Raw genomic sequence first — 22,061 nt, 5'->3', positions numbered from 1 at the left:
TCAGCACTTTTGAAATGTACAGCGACAGAATTCAGAACATGGGCCGTTCTTATTGTGTTCTCCTTGTACACCAAGTCAGAATCGTAGGATAAATAAAAGGGGCATATAATCAGACAATAAAAGCTCTTACAATATTCAATTATTACATTTCTCAAAAACAGGTTATAGGCTACATGTGCACCATGCAGTCAGAACAGGTGGCGAAATTCAGAGGTGAAAATAGACAATTATTAGGGTGAGGCACTAACAGCTTACTACACAACATACTTACTGTAGTATTACTTTCTTAGCGACAGTGTACATATCTCCCTGACATATTACATCATTTATGCAGGAGCATACATTAAATTTTTGGACTCACCTTGTTGTGCTGTGCTCACTTGAACACGAAGGTGGCACAGAGGTCCTTCATGGGCAAATTTTGTCATCAAAGTCTTGTGTTCTCTAGATTTATTGTGCTTTATCAAGACAACTGGGAACTCTGCCCCACCTGCCCTGAATGACAGGTCACCACTGCTACTGGCCAATGATTTATTACTGCGATTCTGATCCAACCATTAATTCATACATTGTTGTGCCCCTGGCCTGAGAGAATGGAAGTTCAATATGTAGCTAGATGTAGAAGGCTAACGTTGCCCATAAATGGAAGTTAGGCTAGCGAGGAAACATTTTAGCCAGGTAGCCTAGGACAACAAAAAATAAGTGTGTACTATATATGACAGAGTGATAGACCGTTTCATCAACATGAAAGAGAGGAGGATGGCATTGGCGTTTCCCTACAAGTAGGGTGAGTCGACATGTTTTTCTACTTGCATACGCACACCGAAATCAGAACCATGGTAAGCCACATCATATTTAGCTTATGTTGATTGGACTGAATTGTTTTTGGTGTCTTAGTTGTCACCGTATTAGCATAAGCACAGGTAATTTGATGTTGGTATTTGATATTTTATTAGGATCCCCATTAGCTGTTGCAAAAGCAGCAGCTCCTCTTCCTGGGGTCCCACACAAAACATGACATAATACAGAACATCAATAGACAAGAACAGCTCAAGGGCATAACTTACATACCTTTTTTTTGTTTTAAAGGCACACGTAGCCTACATATGAATGCAAACACACAATATCTACTTCAAATAGGAATGATGAAACAGTGCTGGAATAGTGGAGGAAGCTCCTGTTTTCTTTGTGACTTTTTAACTCTTTGTAACTCTCTGTGGTTCTAAGTCAATAGTTGTTTAGTTGTCCGAAAATGTCAAAAACATTAACTTGACCATGCTGTTGATCATGTAACTGTCTGTTAAATGCAGTATGCTTTGTGGCCTTCACCGAACAGAGGTTGCTATCCGGTTTTGTGGTAAAACAAAGGTGTGGTTGAATTTACTCTGCCCCGCTGTGTCCTCTTATTGTCTCGGCCTTTAGGGCTGTATATATCACGGTCGCAAGGCACATGAATTAACAGTTTCTAGAGCAAATAATGCAATTGTCACAACACCCAGGTTGTAATATCCATTTTACCCATGCACCTCTACTGTAATGAGAGTCCTAAATATATAAAAAACTAAAAACCGTGCTTAACCCTAAATTAAATATTGTGTTGAATAATGGGGCAATTGAGCAAGTTGAGGAGAGTGAACTGCTTGGTGTTACCCTAGATTGTAAACTGAAATGGTCAAAACATATTGATGCAATGGTTACTAAGATTGGGAGAGGTCTATCTGTAATAAAGCGCTGCTCTGCTTCTTGACATCACAAACAACCAAACAAGTCCTACAGGCCCAGGTTTTATCGCACCTGGACTACTGCCCAGTTATATGGTGAAGTGCTGCAAAGTAGGACATAAGCAAATTGCAGTTGGCCTTAAACAGAGCATCACAGCTGGCCCTTGAATGTATCCTGGGGGCTAATATCAAGAGCTTGAGGAAAGATTGACTGCATCACTACTTGTCTTTGCAAGAGGTATTAATGTGTTGAAAGCACCAAACAGTTCACTGTTCAAACAGCTAACACACAGTTCAGACACCAATACATATCCCAAAGGACATGTCACCAGGGGTCTCTTCACAGTCCATAAGTCCAGGACAGAGGGCTAGGAAACACACAGTACTATATAGAGCCAGGACTAGGTCTCTTGGCAATCATGAAATTTTGTCCGCCGGTTATCGACGTGCAAAAGTCTGCCGGTCTCACGGTAATTGACTGTTAATTAACATAAACACTTTTAGCATCTCCAGGACTCTGCATACAAACGGCATACAAGCTGCTGATGCACGCCTTTGGAACATTACATTAAGGTATAATGAATACATTTTATATACACCATCACAATAAATCCTTTCTTTGCAAAATTTCCTAAAACCTGATTCAGATTGAGGATCTTTTTTTTATTTAACAATTTTAGAATAAGGCTGTAACGTAACAAAATGTGGGAAAAGTCAAGGGGTCTGAATACTTTCCAAATGCAATGTACGGGTGGTCCCGGGAATCGAACCCAGTACCCTGACGCTATTAGCACCATTCTTTACCAACTGAGTGACATTATTATTATTATGTATTGTTTTATTTATGATGTAGGCTATAGTAAATACTCTACTCTAGTTTGATACTGATGAACTCAAACCCCTACAATTTATCCAGAACGCTGCAGCCTGCCTGAGGTTCAACCTTCCCAAGTTCTCCCATGTCACCCCTACCTCCTCACCCCCTTAATACTCGCTCTTGATTTTCTTTCCCTTACCAGCTTTGACCTTGCTGATAGCTACTTTGAGGAAACATTTATTTATTATGGCGAAATGGGATTTGTTTTGGTTTCTGTCTATATATTCCTATACTTCTCCTTTTAAATTATTGTTGAAATCCTTGCGCCATCCTTTCCCATGGGGATTGGTTTCTTGGAATTCTCTACTGTACATTCTTCCAGGAAATGCTTTCCTTTCCACGTTCTCTCTGGAATAGTGAGAGTGGGTGGAAATGGTGGCACTATGATGCCCATGTGATGCCTTCTTTGAGGAAATCCGTGGAGGCATAGTTCTGTTACCGGGCAATCTGACACTTACACCATTGACACATCTGTTCCTGCCCCGTCACACTGTATGGCTTTACATCCTGAATACCACATTCACACTCTTTACACTAGTTGCATATGAGTTAGATGAAATAAATCCCATGTACCGTATGTATATAAATCTATGTCATGCTAATTTCTATGACAACATGTAGCCTAATCATCAGAACAGAATATATGGCTACTCGTTGTAGACCTCCTCGTAAGACCTAAAAGCAACGTTGAATTTGTACTTCCATTTGCAGCTTTTAATTGGATTCTCCAGAAATTAATTTCTGATTAGTTATGAATTCATGTAGGCTACTCCCGCCCTTTCAATATCTATCTATAAATTGCTCTTGACAAGCTTTCTCTTTTTTAACTACAATATGAGCATCCTATTTTAGACCTGCCATGGAAGCTTAATTATTATCCATTATGTATAACCTGACTACCTTACTACTCATTTTTAAGACAGGATTTTTACCCTAAATTGGAAGTGGAACAAAGTCGATGTTCAAGGTTTTGAGCCATTCCCTGAACAATATGTAATTTTCAGCTCTCCAAATCGATTACGAATGGAGCTTACCTTCAGACATATTGGCTGCCTTTTGAAAAACGTGGTGATTTTCTGAAGGGAGCCGTGTAAAATACTTGGATTTTCAGTCAATTTCTCTTAAGAGTGTGAAGGTACATACTGTACCTCATGTTATTCTGCCTTTTTAGTCATTTGTTCATGGATCAAGAAATCATTGAGATTGTACTTTATTAATCCCCAAGGTGACATTAGGATGAAAAAAGCTTGCTAATGTTTGAGCGTGCCCCAGCACTGAGTGTACAAAATATTATTCCTTATATTGAGTTGCACCCCCTTTTTCCCCACAGCCTGGTCATTACACAGGTGCACCTTGTGCTGGGGGGCAATAAAAGCCCACTGGAATTTTGTCACACAATGCCACAGTGCTACTGAGGAGTATTTCTGCCCAGTCATGTGAAATCCATAGATAAGGGCCAGTTTCTATGAACTGTAACTCAGTAAAATCTTTGAGATTGTTGCGTTTACATTTTTGTTCAGTAATAAAAGCAATCCAAAACATAGAACTCAGACAACAAATAAAAGCTAAATACAGGTGATGTTCTGAGTGCATGCCAGTGTGCTGTGTGTTTGGAATGAATGATCTGACATGTAGCTTCCTCCTTTGTGCGGGTGTAGGGCGGGGGTATACTATTAAATCTGACTGTCTACTGTTGTTTGTTTCCTGCTGTGGTCCTATGTGTATTATGCGTGAAATGTGTGCGCTGTAGTAAACTTTTCCGTTTGTATGACAATGAATGCCAATCGGATCTAATATCGGTCTCTCTCTTTGTGTGTCTGCAGAAATACAAAGCTGGGCGATGTGATGACATCCTCAAGTGGAAGCCGCCCAGCCTAAACTCTGTAGACTTCCGCCTCAAGATCACCAAAGTCGGAGGAGAAGGGTGAGTCACTGTTGCTAGGGAAACGCTCTGGCTGCGTGATGATTCCACTGCAAGAACAAACCCCCATCTCTTAGACACATACGTGTAGTTTGAGACATCAAACCCAACCACGTACTATAGTAGTAGTGAGTGAGTGTCAGCTAATCCCTTTGAACCATGTTTTGTCACTTTTAGACATTTCTGTTTTGTTTTTGTTTGTATCGTTCTTATTATATAAGATGTTATTTTCTGTATGAGCTATACCTTGAATCGCCCACAACTACTGACATTATGTTCTGCCACGGGCCCTTATTGAATTCAACTGCAATATCTGTCCAAGACACATTGGTATTTTGTTGCCACTTCCGATAATGAAGACGGAATAGAAGTCAGCAGGCTTTGCCATTGCCTGAACTGCAGACTTCCGTTCCTTTCATTGTACAAATGAAAGTCCACAAATGAATCGGATGTTTTCCTACTGATAGGCAATTTCCATCTAGCTCTCTTTCACTTTCTCCACCTGTATTAGGTTAGAACGCCATATTTATCACCAACAGATTCTCATCTCATCTTGCCAGCCTGCTCCTGAAATAGTTTTTTCCAGAAAATACCTTTGATTAAATTGACCCATTATTCTCAGTTCCTCTGTACCTACTACCTACCCCAGGCACTGCTGTGCTGTACTGTACTTTACTAGGCTGTAAAATATAGATCCACAGCTAATACATCAAACATGCTAAATAAATCATGTTGGGAGTATATTTGAGAAAATGCCTGCTTGCTACCTCATTCCCTCAGCACCTTCCCAGGTACTGCTATGCTCGTCTGTGAGATTAGGTTTCTTAGTTGGCACGAAGTAAGACTCACTGATTTTATTCCAGCTCATGAAACATGGGACTAACACTGTACAGTTCTTTTTTTTGTTTTTTTTTAAGAGACCAGAATTCCAACCACCTTATTTATTTATTTTCCACAGTATGGTAGGAAAATCAGAGAGGGAGATGAACACAGAGGGGGATAGACGGGAAAGTGTCTGAGACAGGGCTCAAACACTGTCGCGAGTGGGGCATACAGTTAGTTTCTTTCTACATATTTGGACAGATGGATATGTAATGTAATCTTCACTTCAACACTATTGACAGATAAAGGTAACCTAATTTAACAAATTGCACTGAAAGATTATACTTCGCAATCATTTATTAATCAAAAATCAACAGAAAAGCAATTCCATTGTGCGGATAAATGAAGTACCCCCCCTAGCTTCAATAGCTGGTGTTGCCCCGTTTGGCTGAAATAACTTCATGTAGCCATTTCTTATCACTGTTGATCAGTCTCTTACATCAACTGGGAGGAATTTTTGTCTACTCTTCTTTACAGTACTGCTAGAACTGTGTCAGGTACTGCTAGAACCGTGAGGGCTTTCTTGCATGCACGGCCCGCTTCAATTCCCCTCCCCCACCCCACAGCATTTAGGATTATTTTTTGGAGCCATTCTCTTGTAGCTTGGCTTTTGTGTTTTGGATCGTTGTCCTGTTGCAAGATCCATGTTTGGTTCAGCTTCAGCTCTTTTGACAGATGGCCTCACATTCTCCTCAAGAATTCTCTGGTACAATATGGAATTCATGGTTGACTCAATGATGGCAAGTTGGCCAGGCCCTCAGGCAGCAAAGCAGCCCCAAACCATGATGTCACCGCCTCCATGCTTTACGGTTGGTGTGAGGTTCTTCTGTTCAAAGGCAGTTTTTTGTTTTTGCCAAACATGGCGTCTGGCATTGCGGCCAAACAACTCGACCTTTGACTCATCTGTCCAGAGAACATTGTTCCAGTAGTTTTGGTCTTTACCCAGGTGTTGTCTGGCAAACGTTAGTCGTGTCTTGATATAATTTTTTGAAAGCAGAGGCTTATTCCTTCCTGCCCTCCCAGGTAGGCCACTTTTGTGCAGTCTCTTTCTGACAGTTGACTCATGCACTCTGACATTGACTGTGGCAAGAGAGGCCTGTAGATCCCTTGATGTTACTTCTATGAGCATCTTTCGGTGAGCTTTTGGGCTAAATTTGGTGGAACGACCTGTCCTAGGTATATTGCCAGTGGTCTGGAATTTCCTCCATTTGTAGATGATCCGTCGAACAGTGGAATTATGTTATTTTAATAGCTTGGAAATGGATTTGTAACCCCTCTTAGACGCATGGGCATCAATAATCTGGGATAGTATGTTGGCATGACCAAACCAGACCAAGTTTCTAATCTTTATGGAAGGCTAGAACCTCGCAAGTTACTCTCTAATGATTTTAGAATCATTTGCACCTGTTTTGGTGCACCTGATTCTAATTTTTGCGATTTTATGTGATGGTAAAGCTAGGGGTGTACTAACTTTTTCTGCAAAAGTATATTGCGTTTTTGTTTATTTTAATTACTTAACATGATCTAAGTTAACTTTTTTGTGTGATTCTTTCCAGGGTGTGTACTTACTTTTTCACATGACTGTATTTGTCAGGAGCTAAGACCGTTACAACGAACTCTGGCACACCAATGATTTTATTTCAGCTCATGAAACATGGGACTAACACTGTACATGTTGCGTTTTATATTTTTGTTCAGTGTAGTTCTGATAGTGCTGTTAGCTGGCAGATTAGCGCTCCTCTGCTTCTCCTCAGAGCCCACTAGTGGTGCAGGTCATTAAGTATGTCTTTGTCTCAGTTAGAGAAGACAGAGAAGGAACAAGTACTTGTTTATCTGCCCACTCCATCCCTCAGCATGTCTCTGCTCTCTGTGCTACAGAGAAGAAGCAGCTCACAGTCTCACGACTTTCATCACCTCAACTGAAAAACAGGAGGAGAAGCCGAGAGAAAATGATGTTTTGGTGGAGGGAGGAAAGGAGGATAGAGAGAGGGAGCAGGAAGAAGAGGGAGTGTGAGAGAGAGAAGAAGACAGTTAGCGAAAGAGACAGCAAGTAATTAAAGGAGTTTTACCATGTGGGGCATGGAAGAAGTAGTGCTTTGGTTTCTGACATGGCAACTTGATTTATGGATTAATCGAGTTCGGTTTCTCTCTGAAGAGGTTACCTCTAATTGGGCCAATAAAACATTTTCAGCATGCGTCATTGTAAATTCAACCAATCGGGGTGAGACCTGACTGCAGGCAGCCCCTGTTAAAGCGATATGTGGATATGAATCACGGCAGCCCAGGTGGACTGGACAGGGCCACTCCACAGGGTGCCAGCCAGACGTATTTGATACTGCACCCCATTACAGTGGATTACCTGCTGAATGCTCACAGCTGAATATCAGAAGTCGCAATTAATAAATGTAGGGAGAGAATGCAAACCAGAATAACATTCCATTAAAAACACTGTGTGAATATGAATTACCAAAGCTGAGGCAGAGTGGACATGCTCCACGGGGGCCAGCCATGTCTGGGCCTGTTCTGACTCTGCCTGGCCTCTGTCATATGGGAAACTGGTGTTGTTACACCAACTGACAGGTCTGGGCGGAGTTACAGCCACACACTTGCAATAGAACTCGCCAGCTTGTAGTCCTAAAAACTGGAAATGTGTTACCTCTGGTTCGTTCAGCCATTCCTAGGGGAATATTCATGGGGAAAGAATCAGGTTTTTGGATAAATACCAAAAATAAGGTCTGGGGTTAGTTAACGGGCTTAGCCTACAGGGTCTGTAGTGACGCCTCTAAGCGCTGAGATGCAGTGTCTTAGACCGCTGTGCCACTCGGGAGCCCAATTAGCTAACATTAGCCCATGAAGATTATCCCATAGAACAAAACATAGAGACTAAGCCTGTGTTTACCACAGACCTTATTTTCAGCATTTTTCCAAAAACCCAACTTCCCCCATAGGCTTTGGCCAATGAGGCATGGCGGGGTTAGTGCCTACAAAAAAACGCTGTTACTATTGCTCTCTATGAACAGGTCTGTTGTCCTTGGAAAAAGCTTAGCTCAAAACTTCCCACCTCGGTACAGTATATGCATACCAAATGTTCCACCTCGGTAAGCAAAAGGTGAGTAATCTGTGTCCACTTTTATCAGCTGCTGAACAGGACTCCAGGGAGAGTAGGCTTGATGGCCCTGTAGGAAAGCAGCTTACAGCAGGCAGGCAGGGGTTAGAGGCTTTAGTTTACGTACCCCCCTCCCAGCAAGCTGCAGTGGCAAGAGACAGAGGCTGAGTCTTAAATGGCACCCTTTTCCCTATCTAGTGCACTACTTTTATGCCCTGGTCAAAAGTAGTCCACTATGTAGGGGAAATACGGTAGTATTTGGGATGCTGCCAGGGATCCATCTGGTTCCATCCTTCAGCATCTAGAAGGAGATCTGTCAGGACAATACATGTTCCTTTGGGACTGTATTCTCTCTGTGAAATGACTGTTGTGCATGTCGAACAAGTTATCTGAAATGCACTTGTGGCCCACAGCCCTTGCCGGCAGCTCAGCCCCAGTCGATTTGAAGGTTGTTGGACGCAGGCCGTTTCAATACACTGGAGCTGTATCGTTGACTGTGGCTCTCTGTGATTTGGGGATTCAAACGTAAGTCCTGTTCCCAAATGTGTTTGATTCAATTTGGGTAAGGTAGGCTATAAATGCACGTTATCACCTTTACTCGGTGGATTTTAGGTCGTTTGTACCTCAATTGAGCAATCGTCAAACGTGAAACACTAAGTAACACGGAGTAACCTATTCAGATTGCAGCGGGACGTCAACTTAGCGTCTCACGTAAAGATCCAGAAATTGAAATGACAGAGGCCACAGGCAGACTGTCATTTCACAGTATCAGCCTTAATGACTGTGATACATTCGGTTATTTTCGGAGCACCATGTCAATAGAATTGTACTTAGAATTGGTTTACTTTTTTGTCAGTTACGAGGGCTTGGTGAATACACAGCCATGCAGTTTAGGAGAGCAAAGTATGCTATTTTAGGAAAGTTGGATGTCGGACAGAGGTTGGGTAAAGAAGCGTGCGAGAGACCCTTGGCGGGCGCGTGTGGCGTGAAAGGTTATGTTGTGAACTCTCAGGGTTGCTCTCCAGTCATTTCCATCAGTTCATGGAAGGCCGGAGGGTTCAATGGCAGTGTTGACGGCTGCTTCATGCCTGCCCTCTCTTCACCACTGTCATTACAAAGGAAAAGGGAGTGGAGAGGCAGGCCCCTCTCCTTCCCCTTAATGCGTGTTCTGCTCACCCAAATCCATGTATACCCAATAGGTGGTCTCCAACAGGATGACCCAACATGGTGGGTGAGATTAAATCCACCCACTGTGGTTTGAACATCAGTTCCGCTAGCCCCCTCTTCTCCGCCGGTGCGTCTCACTGGTTAAGTGATGCTGTCGGGACAACCAGGAGCAGGAAGCCAGTGACAGTATCGTCAGAGACCGTGTTTAGGTCTGGTGGGGGGAGGGTTTGTGTGGGTATCAACTGCAGACGATGGCTGCCCATGGTTATCCCGAAATAACCATGGGCAGCCGGGCTGGGGGGGGGGGGGTGTGTTCAGTGGAGGGGATGAGTGTTTCATTAAGGCCAGCTGTGGGGTGTGCTCCCTGGGATGAGACCCGAAAAGCACATGGCTACAGGAACAGGGGGGCCAGCGAACCACTTGTTTGGGGCCTCACACACACACAAACCCCTGATAAAGCAACATTACGGTTGATTAACTGCTGAGCGCTCACAGCTGGTGATCAGAAATCATAATTAAAATAGCTGACGTAGAGACAGGCGGATGATGTATGGAGAGGATGTAAAACCGTTATAACATTCCAGGTAGAAGGTGCTCAGTTTGATGCCTGTGGGTTTTGGGCATAGCTATAATTGCCCCCTAGATGTGGCATCGTCATCGTCGTGTGTTTGCACTCAGTACCCTACATGTTGAACCTCCAGATACTCTGAGAAAAAGGCTACATTCCAAACATCTTTCCTTCCTCCCAATGTCTATACTTGTTCCCTTCACTGATTTGAAAGGAAATTACTAGTATAAGAATGAGTGCACACTTCAGTACAAAGCCGATATTATTGCGACGCACCCAGAGATGGGAGGTGTGATGGTGGATGTTGGCAGCATATCATTCTGTTACTAGCTGGTAATCAGCGGTGTGCAGTAGTAGGCTAACTCTGTTGTCGAGGGAGCCATTGTTCCCTCTCTCTCTCTAACGAGCAGAGCGGAGGGTGCTGTGTTGCGTTTGACGCTCAGGGTGACCTCAGGGAGTCTTGGGGTGTTAATGAAGATGTTTTGTCTTTGCAGGTTGCTTCCCCAGACTGTTGGATTGCTCTACGTCGGCAGCCATGACATGCCCTTTGCACAGATGAAGGTGAGACAAGAAGCTGGATGTGTTGCTAAATTCAACCCAACACCCACACAGAATGCTCTAAGCCCAGGCCATGAACAAATATCTGCCTAACAATTCCAAGTGAGTCTGCACCATCTATGTTTAAGTCAGACACCACCGGTGTTTATGGTGAAAACAGCAGGTACCAGTGAAACGAGAGGAGCCTTTAATGGTGTGGGAGTATGTCAAATGTGTACATCACCTGCCCAGATAGTGATCAATTTCCCAGGGGAGGGACAGTGTAATGCATCTCAGTCTCATTGTATTATACTTGTGTGGGTTAATGGCAGTGCTTAATTTTTTCCGGATCTCTCAGTTTTGGACTGTTTCGTACCGGTAGCTCTCCTGGCATGAAAAATTATTTTCACTCTTTGCAATGTAAAACTTCCAATAAAAGCGATCAGTGTAAATTCGAGTTGCATCTTTTCTAATTCTCCTGCCCCCTAAAAAAAAACGTTAATGTGAAAACATGCTTGATATTCTAAAAATGGATTTGTGTTGGGCCGGCCCGGGTTAATGGTTTGCGCAACATTGTAGCCCAGAGACAGACCAACGCATGGCCGTCAATGTGGTATGAGAGAGAAGCACGCCTGAATCTCTCACAACTAGATTCACTGAAAATAAATCATTCAGAATACTACACCAGGAGTAGATTTATAATTTGGCCACAGAGGATCAATAGCTTATTTTATTTTTTAAATGGTGTGTATCCCAATCACGAGGCATGGCCTACAGTCAGGAACGTGCGCAAGTCTGTCTGTCTGAACAGCATGCAGCCAAAACAGTCCTTTCGCAAATATTTCAAATACAATCACAGGAGAACACAGGTTGGAAAGAAAATGGCTCCTGCTGAAAAGAGAAGACTAATCTGCCTGTAGGCTACCAAAAATGTGTTATCTTCCAAATAGGCCTATTGAGCGAACAGCACTGTTTTACAAAGTAAAATAAGAGAGCTAAGCTTTTGGCACGAACGCATCTGCCATCACAGGTGAGTGAGCGGCGCGTCATTGGGTGAGTCAGTGAAATTGGAAAGCTGTTTTTGGAGCTATAATTTCCTCCTCATATCGTGCAATATCTCTGTCTTCACACACCTAGGCCTAGGCAATTATTGGTGGATTCAAGACATGGTTGTTGTTATTGATCTCAGATATTCTTCGTTTGTCAGTAGCCTGGCATTTTGATCATTTGTGCAGCGTTAAAAAAAGATTCTGTCTTGTAAAATGATGTCGAATTGCATGAAATGCGTTTATAAAAGGCCACATTTTTCCCGGACCCAAAGCTACAAAAAAAAGTTCCCTCATGTTTGAAACTTCTGCAAGCACCTTTACTCTACTGCTCTATGCCACTGCGCAAAATTGATGATACTGCATGCAATGCTTTATTAAAAAGGGGATTTTTCTTTTTTTAATGAGTTCCGGTACCTCAGCTCAGAGCCCCCCAGGTCCCACCCCACCCCCCTCTCTCCCTCACTTTTTTTTATCCGGCAACTCCCGATTTCCAAATGAAGCACTAGTTAATGGGACACATTTTATGTATGCCTGTTTGCCTCTAGATTGTTTCGGTAATTTCAGACTCAATTCTTTAGTAATTTTAGGAAGAATAATTGACATAAAAGATCTTGATTTTATATGCTTGTTAGGAGTTCTATTTTTGTTCCGTACAGAAGCAACTTCTTATGATTTGCCCGTTTTGTCTTCTTTTAAGGCCCTGGATATTTTCCAAGTAGATAATTGACTGCTTTAATGCAGACAGAAATCAATATACCCTTCAATCTCTCTCCAAAACGAAACCAATTTGCATCTGTTAATAGTTTTGCGTGGAAACTACAGTATCTCCTCTAGTAGCCAGACATTGACCTCACTTAATGGCACAGTGCGAGACTGTTAACACTCTTCCATTTAAAAGGTGGCTGTGTAGAGGCGTTAAGGCACGGCTGTTGTTCTTAACGGAGTCATGTTGTTTATGAGTCAATCAGTCACAGCTGTGACACTATGATGAAGCACAATATCATTTTTTCCCCCCGTAGCGGAGTTGCTGGTCCTAAACTCGCCATGATTGGAAGAGGGGGGCATGGAGGACAGATTGACATAGTTATTATATAGTCCAGTTGAAAACACAGAATAATAGATTGGGGTGATAGTGAGTTTTCCTTTGCACGGAGTCTCCTGCTAGATGGCTGCAGGAGTGAGACTATAATGAAGTGGATTTGGACGGATTAAACACCAAGCGGTGGGGAGACAAGGCAGCCAGCATTTCACACACAACTAGGATGGGATCCCAGCAAACAGGACAGACTCCACTCCCTGCCTGACAAACTTGCCTCCTGCATTGTTATTTGGCAGCTCGCCCCGCTTGCCTTTGTGTAACACATTTCTTCGCCCGTTCTGTCACTCCTCCTGAGTTTAGTCTCTCAGCTATTCTTAGGAAGGTCTGGGGGGAAAATGTGTTTGGTTTGGAAATGGAACCTAATCGACAGATCACGACAGCTAAATGTGTGCGTGTTCTCATTTTAATAACGGCGTACTGCGACTTGGCTCTGAGACACTAGTGATACGGCTAGTGTGAGAGAACGTGTACTCCCTGAGTCTTAAAATGTGTGATTTTGGGTTGATCCCACTTTTTTTTTCAAGGTCATGCTCTCTGTGGTGTGATGTCCACCTGAGCATGTCCCCTCTGTCTCGTTCAAACAAACCCACTCTCAACACCTTTTTTTTTAAACACACACACACACACACACACACACACACACACACAGCTACCTCCCTTCCCTGTTGAGTACCCAGATGCCCTTCTCTCCAAGAGCAATCGGGCTCTTACTTAGGGCTTGGTCTTGCCAGTCAAGGTGTTGTGCTCCTGGCAGGGCTGCCCACTCCCTGGCATCTGCCACCCCTTCATCTGCTCAGGGGCAGCCTGGCAGCAGGCCCACACCAGTCATCTGAGCCCCACCCAGCATGGCCCTAGAAGTGTGATCTCTGCCCCACTCTCCGTAGCTTCTTAAACACCACCTCATCAATGTAGATGGATATTAAATCATTGAACAGTCAATATCAGTGGAACTTAAGACCAAAGCGATGAGAGCTTCGTACTGAAGTTTGGCTCATCCTATATCACCTTTGGCTTTGCATTAGTAGAAGGTGCCTGTTTGATTTGCTGTTAAGGAATCCAGCTACTAAATAGCACAAATGGTAGTTTTTGAAAACAGAATCTAGGTAATCAAGCTCATGACAAATGGGCAACAGATGACAAAAATACTGGTCCTGATATGCAGTGTTCAATTGTACATACAGTGTACACACTGTCAAACTGTTACTGCTGTATAATGTAAGTCCCAATATTGTGACCGGAGGACCAGAATTATTGTAGTCAATAATATACTATAAATGTTGACCTTCTAAACCAACCACCTTGACTCTCCTCTCTCCTTCTATAGGCCTCCAAGGAACTGAAGCAGTACGACAACAAGATCATCGAGTGCTCCTTTAACAACAACACCTGGGTGTTCATGAGACAGAGGGTAGACAAGAGCTTCCCCAACTCTTACGACACAGCCATGGGTGAGTGAGCAGGGTGTTCCCAAAAATGTTTGCCATACAAAATCAATGCTATTTGGCTGCCAGCTGGTGTTTATTGGACACACTGGCTGAGAGCATGCCTGCCTGTCCTACCTGGCTGCCTGACTGACTGCCTGGCTAGCCCTGGAGCAATCTGTATTAATATCTGCAGCCTCTTTATCTCTGTCTACAATAAGACAATTACTGGGCCTATTAGATTAATGGCTTAGTTCATCTATATTTCAAACACACATCCTGTCTTACTTTTGTGTGTGGGTGTGGGTGTGGGTGTGGGTGTGGGTGTGGGTGTGTGTGTGTGTGTGTGTGTGTGTGTGTGTGTGTGTGTGTGTGTGTGTGTGTGTGTGTGTGTGTGTGTGTTGGTTCTTCTATCCTCATGAAGACTTGAAGACCCCACAAGTACAGTAAAACAAGAAAAAATGTCCCACATCCCCATGAGAACAAAGGCTATTTTAATCTTAGGGTTTATGGTTACAATTAGGGTAACAGTTAGGGTAACGGGTTAGTGTTTAGGGTTATGGAAAATATTATTTTGAATGGAAATCAATTTTAGGTCCCTACGAGAATAGAAGAACTGTGTATGTGTGTGTGTGCCCAAAGAGAAAAGAGATTACACCTGCATGTAAGGAGAGCAACTTATTCTCTTTGTGTATGATGTTCATTATTCTGTTTTTCTTTAATTGTAGCAATGTCCACTGATGGTATACCATACTCTTTCCTTTTGCCTTCTCGGTTTCCCAACTGTTTGACGAATGCTTGAATTCTGCCAGCCTTCTAGCTACAAATGTCAAGGGAGCCTAAACATAGAAAACATATATTTTGAAGTTCCTGAAACTCCCTCAAAGGAATCTGAGTATTTTTGGAAGGTTACCGTGTATTAGAGTTGCTGTAATATCGGTTAACCCAGAACTGAAGTCCTACGTACTTGGTCAGTTTCTCGATTTCATTTGTTGTCCAAACGTGTTAAGAGAAGAGGTAGAACCAGAACGAAGAGCTCCACCCTCTCTCTTTGCAAGTCTATGGACAAAATGCCCCCCGTCCCCTTTCTGAAATTTGAAAGATCCTAAGACGTGCGAAATCGTGATTTGTCCAAATAACCAGTGACAAAAAACCCAAACGGAACTAATGTTGCTCGGTTTCTCAAGCATCCAGTTGTATCATGAAAGATTTATGGGTACCATTCATTTTTATGTGGTCTGTCCACAAGGGATTAGAGTTGCTGCCGTACACTTGTGCCCTGGGGTAGGGCATAAAAGGAAAAGGTTTAAAACGACCTGGACTTTTGGTATTTTTTTTCTGTGTAGCTGCAGAAACGGCCTGATTTCGAGGTGGACCACGCCCAGGAAGAGTCCATCATCATGTCTAAGCTAACTTCCTGTCTGTGTCTCTCTCTTCTCTTCCAGCTGTGTGTAACAGCATCAAGTATCCTGTCACGAAAGAAAACCTCTATGAGTTTCTGGACCGCTGTGCCCTGGGAGCCCAAGGACAGAACCGGAAACGCCCCTCTGACCCAGACACGGAGCTCATGCCCCCTCCCGCTCCAAAGAGACCCAACCGGGCTGCACCGTAGAGCACCACACAGCGGGAGTGGGCTGGGCCAGTGTAGAAATGTGTGTATGTGGCTTGCAGAGGAAGGTCCTTCATGGCTACAGCCCCCAACCCCCCCCCCCCCCCCCCCCCCTCGTCCCGTCGCCGTCCCCCTCAGTGACACAGACATTTGGAAAGCCCCTCTTATCTCTGACCATTTGTTTGTCGGCCTCGAAAAGGCTTTCTTAATTAAAGACTTTAAAAAGATCTGATTGAATTGCTTAGAGATCCCCTTAGGTATCCCCATGTAGCACCCCTTCTCACTGTAATTGCTATGGTACTTTAAAAGGATTTAAAAAAACATAATGTTGAATTTTGATTTTATTTTTTTATTTCCCTTTTCTTAAGGATCTCCCAACTAATCTATTGGTCAACAACAGACGAATTGGTATTATGACTACAGCAGCACCTGACTATGCAGATCTTGTAAATGTTTTGTCTAGCTATTTGTATTTGGGAGGGTGGTAATCAGATGGGAAACAAACAATCATCTGATGCCTCCTCTCCATCTCCCAACAATGACGTGAAGGAACTCACAAGCACATATTTCAATGTATTGTTTTAGTAGCAAGAGACGGCTATTCCTCTGACATATTCTGACATATTTAGTAGTTGACAACATTAGTAACCATGACAGGCTTTATCCTCAGTGGGTGTGTAACAAACGCACCCTGCCTCCACGTTGCGTTACCATGTCGTCAGACCCCAGAATAAACTCGGCAACCGCTTGGGAAATGTGATGATAGAAGCACGCCGCTCCTCCTGTGTTTTTCCATTTGTATTTTTCTTCTCTAATGTGTGTAGGACAATATTTCAACCCCTGACCCCAACCCCTGCTTTTGTAACAGCTCCTCCCCTTAAGGACTGGTTCATAACAGAATATGACTGGTTTACTGCATTTGTTGTTTGGTTTGATCCATTAAAGCAATACATGTGAAAAGGGAACATATTTTCATCAGAACTTGTTCATACTCACTTATTTCCTGCTGATTACAGACGACTGATTCCATGTTGCTCGATCTTAAAATGAAATACCATTTGAGGAATATTCCTTTGTGTTTCTGTCTCTCTGTGTGACTGCATGTGTATTTCTGGTCTATTTAGTTGTATTGTTGTCTGCCTAGTGTGTGCGCGTCTGTCTTTCTGAATGTTTCTGTCTGTTTGTGCCCTTCTTGTAGCAGGGGAACAGACAGAGGGGGGTAGATGAGTTGTACTGCCAAGGCACTTTCCCCTCTTGCAACACATGAAAGCTGCTCAATCCTCATCAAAGCCACACTACCTTTTGTCTTGTATTCGACTGCCTCAGAGATGTAGTCATTCACATACAGCTGGAGGCCCACACACACACACGCACATAAATAATCATTAAGGGGCTTGATTTGGAGGTGATTGTGCCATGGACTATAGACTGAGAAAGAAACCAATCAAGTTGCATTTGTCACATGCTTCGTAAACAACAGGTGTAGACTAACAGTGAAATGCTTACTTACCAACAATGTACAATGTTTTGTTTTTTATGAAATAGTGGCACAAGGAATAAATACATGAATAACGAGTAAAAATAACATGGGTATAGGCAGTACCATGTCGATGTGCAACGATACGAGGTAATTGCCGTAGCTACAGTGGGGCAAAAAAGTATTTAGTCAGCCACCAATTGTGCAAGTTCTCCCACTTAAAAAGATGAGAAAGGCCTGTAATTTTCATCATAGGTACACTTCAACTATGACAGACAAAATGAGAAGAAAAAAATCCAGAAATCACATTGTAGGATTTTTTATGAATTTATTTGCAAATTATGGTGGAAAATAAGTATTTGGTCACCTACAAACAAGCAAGATTTCTGGCTCTCACAGACCTGTAACTTCTTCTTTAAGAGGCTCCTCTGTCCTCCACTCGTTACCTGTATTAATGGCACCTGTTTGAAATTGTTATTAGTATAAAAGACACCTGTCCACAACCTCAGTCACACTCCAAACTCCACTATGGCCAAGACCAAAGAGCTGTGAAAGGACACCAGAAACAACATTGTAGACCTGCACCAGGCTGGGAAGACTGAATCTGCAATAGGTAAGCAGCTTGGTTTGAAAAAATCAACTGTGGGAGCAAATATTAGGAAAAGGAAGACATACAAGACCACTGATAATCTCCCTCGATCTGGGGCTTCACGCAAGATCTCACCCCGTGGGGTCAAAATGATCACAAGAACGGTGAGCAAAAATCCCAGAACCACACGGGGGGACCTAGTGAATGACCTGCAGAGAGCTGGGACCAAAGTAACAAAGCCTACCATCAGTAACACTACGCCGCCAGGGACTCAAATCCTGCAGTGCCTGACCCGCTGTACCCGCTGCTTAAGCCAGTACATGTCCAGGCCCGTCTGAAGTTTGCCAGAGAGCATTTGGATGATCCAGAAGAAGATTGGGAGAATGTCATATGGTCAGATGAAACCAAAATATAACTTTTTGGTAAAAACTCAACTTCTCCATCATGTTTGGTGGACAAAGAATGCTGTGTTGCATCCAAAGAACACCATACCTACTGTGAAGCATGGGGGTGGAAACATCATGCTTTGGTGCTGTTTTTCTGCAAAGGGACCAGGACGACTGATCCGTGTAAAGGAAAGAATGAATGGGGCCATGTATCATGAGATTTTGAGTGAAAACCTCCTTCCATCAGCAAGGGCATTGAAGATGAAATGTGGTTGGGTCTTTCAGCATGACAATGATCCCAAACACACCGCCCGGGCAACGAAGGAGTGGCTTCGTAAGAAGAATTTCAAGGTCCTGGAGTGGCCTAGCCAGTCTCCAGATCTCAACCCCATAGAAAATCTTTGGAGGTAGTTGAAAGTCCGTGTTGCCCAGCAACAGCCCCAAAACATCACTGCTCTAGAGGAGATCTGCATGGAGGAATGGGCCAAAATATCAGCAACAGTGTGTGAAAACCTTGTGAAGACTTCCAGAAAACGTTTGACCTTTGTCAATGCCAAAGTATTGAGAAACTTTTGTTATTGACCAAATACTTATTTTCCACCATAATTTGCAAATAAATTCATTAAAAATCCTACAATGTGATTTTCTGGATTTCTTTTATTTAATTTTGTCTGTCATAGTTGAAGTGTACCTATGATGAAAATTACAGGCCTCATCTTTTTAAGTGGGAGAACTTGCACAATTGGTGGCTGACTAAATGCTTTTTTGCCCCACTGTATATACATATAGGTACAGAAGGGATGAAGTGAATAGGCAACAGGATAGATAATAGGCAGTAGTAGCAGCATATGTGATGAGTGAAAATGTGTGTGTGTGGAGTCGGTATGCATGAGTGCGCGTGTTATTTGTGTGTCCACTACCATTCAAAAGTTTGGGGTCACTTAGACATGTCCTTGTTTTCCATGAAAACATGCATGAAAGGAGTTGAAAAACGAATAGGAAATATAGTCAAGATGTTGACATGGTTATAAATTGTTATTTTTAATTGAAGTAATTGTGTCCTTCAAACTTTGCTTTCATCAAAGAATCCCCCATTTGCAGCAATTACTGCCTTGCAGACCTTTGGCATTCTAGTTGTCAATTTGTTGAGGTAATCTGAAGAGATTTCACCCCATGCTTCCTGAAGCACCTCCCACAAGTTGGATTGGCTTGATGGGCACTTCTTATGTACCATACGGTCAAGCTGCTCCCACAACAGCTCAATGGGGGTTGAGATCCAGTGACTATGCTGGCCACTCCATTATAGACAGAATACCAGCTGACTGATTCTTCCCTAAATAGTTATTGCATAATTTGGACTTGTGCTTTGGGTCATTGTCTTGTAGGAGGAAATTGGCTCCAATTAAGCGCCGTCCACAGGGTATGGCATGGTGTTGCAAAATGGAGTGGTAGCCTTCCTTCTTCGAGATCCTTTTTATGCTGTACAAATCTCCCACTTTACCGCTACCAAAGCACCCCCAAACCATCACATTGCCATTGGCGTCAAGCACTCCCCCATCTTTTCATAATTTCTGCGTCTCACGGATGTTCTTTGTGATCCAAACACCACAAACTTAGATTTGTCTGTCCATAACATTTTTTTCCAATCTTCCTCTGTCCAGTGTCTGTGTTTTTTTCCATCTTAATCTTTTCTTTCTTTTTGCCAGTCTGAGATATGGCTTTTTCTTTGCAACTCTGCCTAGAAGGCCAGCATCCCGGAATCGCCTCTTCACTGTTGATGTTGAGACTTGTGTTTTGTGGGTACTATTTAATGAAGCTGCCAGTTGAGGACTTGTGAGGCGTCTGTTTCTCAAACTAGACACTAATGTTCTTGTCCTCTTGCTCAGTTGATCACCGGGGCCTCCCACTCCTCTTTCTGTTCCGGTTAGAGCCAGTTTGCACTGCTCTGTGAAGGGAGTAGTACACGGCGTTGTATGAGATCTTCAGCTTCTGGGCAATTTCTCACATTGAATTGCTTTTATTTCTCAGAACAAGAATAGACTGACAAAGTTATATTTTTCTGAACATTTTGAGCCTGTAATTGAACCCGCAAATGCTGATGCTCCAGATACTCAACTAGTCTAAAGAAGACCTGATTTTTGCTTCATTTCTTTAATCAGCACAATTGTTTTCAGCTGTGCTAACATAATTGCAAAAGGGTTCTCTGATGTTCAATTAGCCTTTTAAAATGATAAACTGATTAGCTAACACAACGTGCCATTGTAACACAGGGATGGTTGCTGATAATGGGCCTCTGTACACCTACGTAGATAGTTTGTTTTAAAAAACAGCCGTTTCCAGCTACTATAGTCATTTACAACATTAACAATGTCTACACTGTATTTCTGATCAATTTGATGTTATTTTAATGAACAAAAAATTGCTTTTCTTTCAAACAAAGTACCCCAAACTATTGAACAATAGTGTGTGTTGGGGTGTCAGTGGAGTATGTGTGAGTGTGTGGTAAAGATAAAAAATTGAAAAACTTTATAGAGTCCAGGGTGTGTGCATAGAGTCAGTGCAAGAGACCCAAAAAATAAAGAAACTATCAAATCTAATTTTATTGGTCACATCGGGTGGTGTAGTTTGCCACCGGGGATGCGTTGTGCAGACCTCACTACCCTCTGGAGAGCCTTACGGTTGTGGGCGGAGAAGTTGCCATACCAGGCGGTGATACAGCCCGACAGGATGCTCTCGATTGTGCATCTGTAAAGGTGTGAGTGTTTTTGGTGACAAGCCAAATTTCTTTAGCCTCCTGTGTGGGTGGACCATTTCAGTTTGTCTGTGATGTGTACGCCGAGGAACTTAACTTTACACCTTCTCCACTACTGTCCCATCGATGTGGATAGGGGGGAACTCCCTCTGCTGTTTCCTGAAGTCCACGATCATCTCCTTTGTTTTGTTAACGTTGCGTGTGAGGTTATCTTCCTGACACCACACCCTGAGGGCCGTCTCGTCGTTGTTGGTAATCAAGCCTACCACTGTAGTGTCGTCTGCAAACTTGATGATTGAGTTGGAGGCGTGCATGGCTACGCAGGTCGTGGGTGAACAGGGAGTACTGGAGAGGGATGAGAACACACCCTTGTGGGGCCCCAGTGTTGAGGATCAGCGGGGTGGAGATGTTGTTTCCTACCCTCACCAACTGGGGGCGGCCCGTCAGAAAGTCCAGGACCCAGTTGCACAGGGTGGGATCGAGACCCAGGGTACCGGTGTGGTGGGCCGCTGGTAAACTGTAGTGTGTGTGTTAACTCCAGGGTTGGACGATGATCACACTTGGTTCAGGTGTGTGTGTGCCTTTTGGGATTCTGTAACTCAAACACACACTCATATCCCCACAGGAGAAGAGACCGAATGGCGGTTCTGCTCGATATGTATTGTGATCTTGAATATTGCATTTGTTGAGAGTGGTTTGGCATTGGGAAGAAGAACCGTAGTCTTTTATTGTGAGTGCATGTGTGCAGTGTGTACAATCATTGTTATTATTTAAAAGGGAGCCCAAATCACATCTTTGATCAAGCAGGTGAGAGGAGCAAGCAGGTAGCTAATAACAACCTAACTTTGAATATGATTAGAGATGTGAAATGCCCCCTTTAACCGCTCTCCCTAACGTCAC

The 22,061-nt window shown here is 43.2% G+C and overlaps 1 protein-coding gene across 2 annotated transcripts in view; it reads left to right on the top strand.

The window, feature by feature from the left end:
• Positions 1–17,025, top strand: part of rngtt (RNA guanylyltransferase and 5'-phosphatase) — a 144,900-nt gene extending 127,875 nt beyond the window's left edge. For both annotated transcript variants that reach the window (XM_020455435.2, XM_020455434.2), the window contains 4 exons: positions 4,422–4,522; positions 10,737–10,803; positions 14,252–14,375; positions 15,794–17,025. In XM_020455435.2, the coding sequence (XP_020311024.1) occupies positions 4,422–4,522; positions 10,737–10,803; positions 14,252–14,375; positions 15,794–15,960 (459 nt within the window). In that variant the 3' untranslated portion in view covers positions 15,961–17,025. The remainder of the gene's footprint in view (positions 1–4,421; positions 4,523–10,736; positions 10,804–14,251; positions 14,376–15,793) is intronic.
• The last annotated feature ends 5,036 nt before the right edge of the window (positions 17,026–22,061 follow it).

This window comes from Oncorhynchus kisutch, linkage group LG21 (assembly GCF_002021735.2).
Source record: "Oncorhynchus kisutch isolate 150728-3 linkage group LG21, Okis_V2, whole genome shotgun sequence".
NCBI classification, from domain to species: Eukaryota; Metazoa; Chordata; class Actinopteri; order Salmoniformes; family Salmonidae; genus Oncorhynchus; species Oncorhynchus kisutch.
This window is presented reverse-complemented; position numbering and strand designations above follow the sequence as displayed.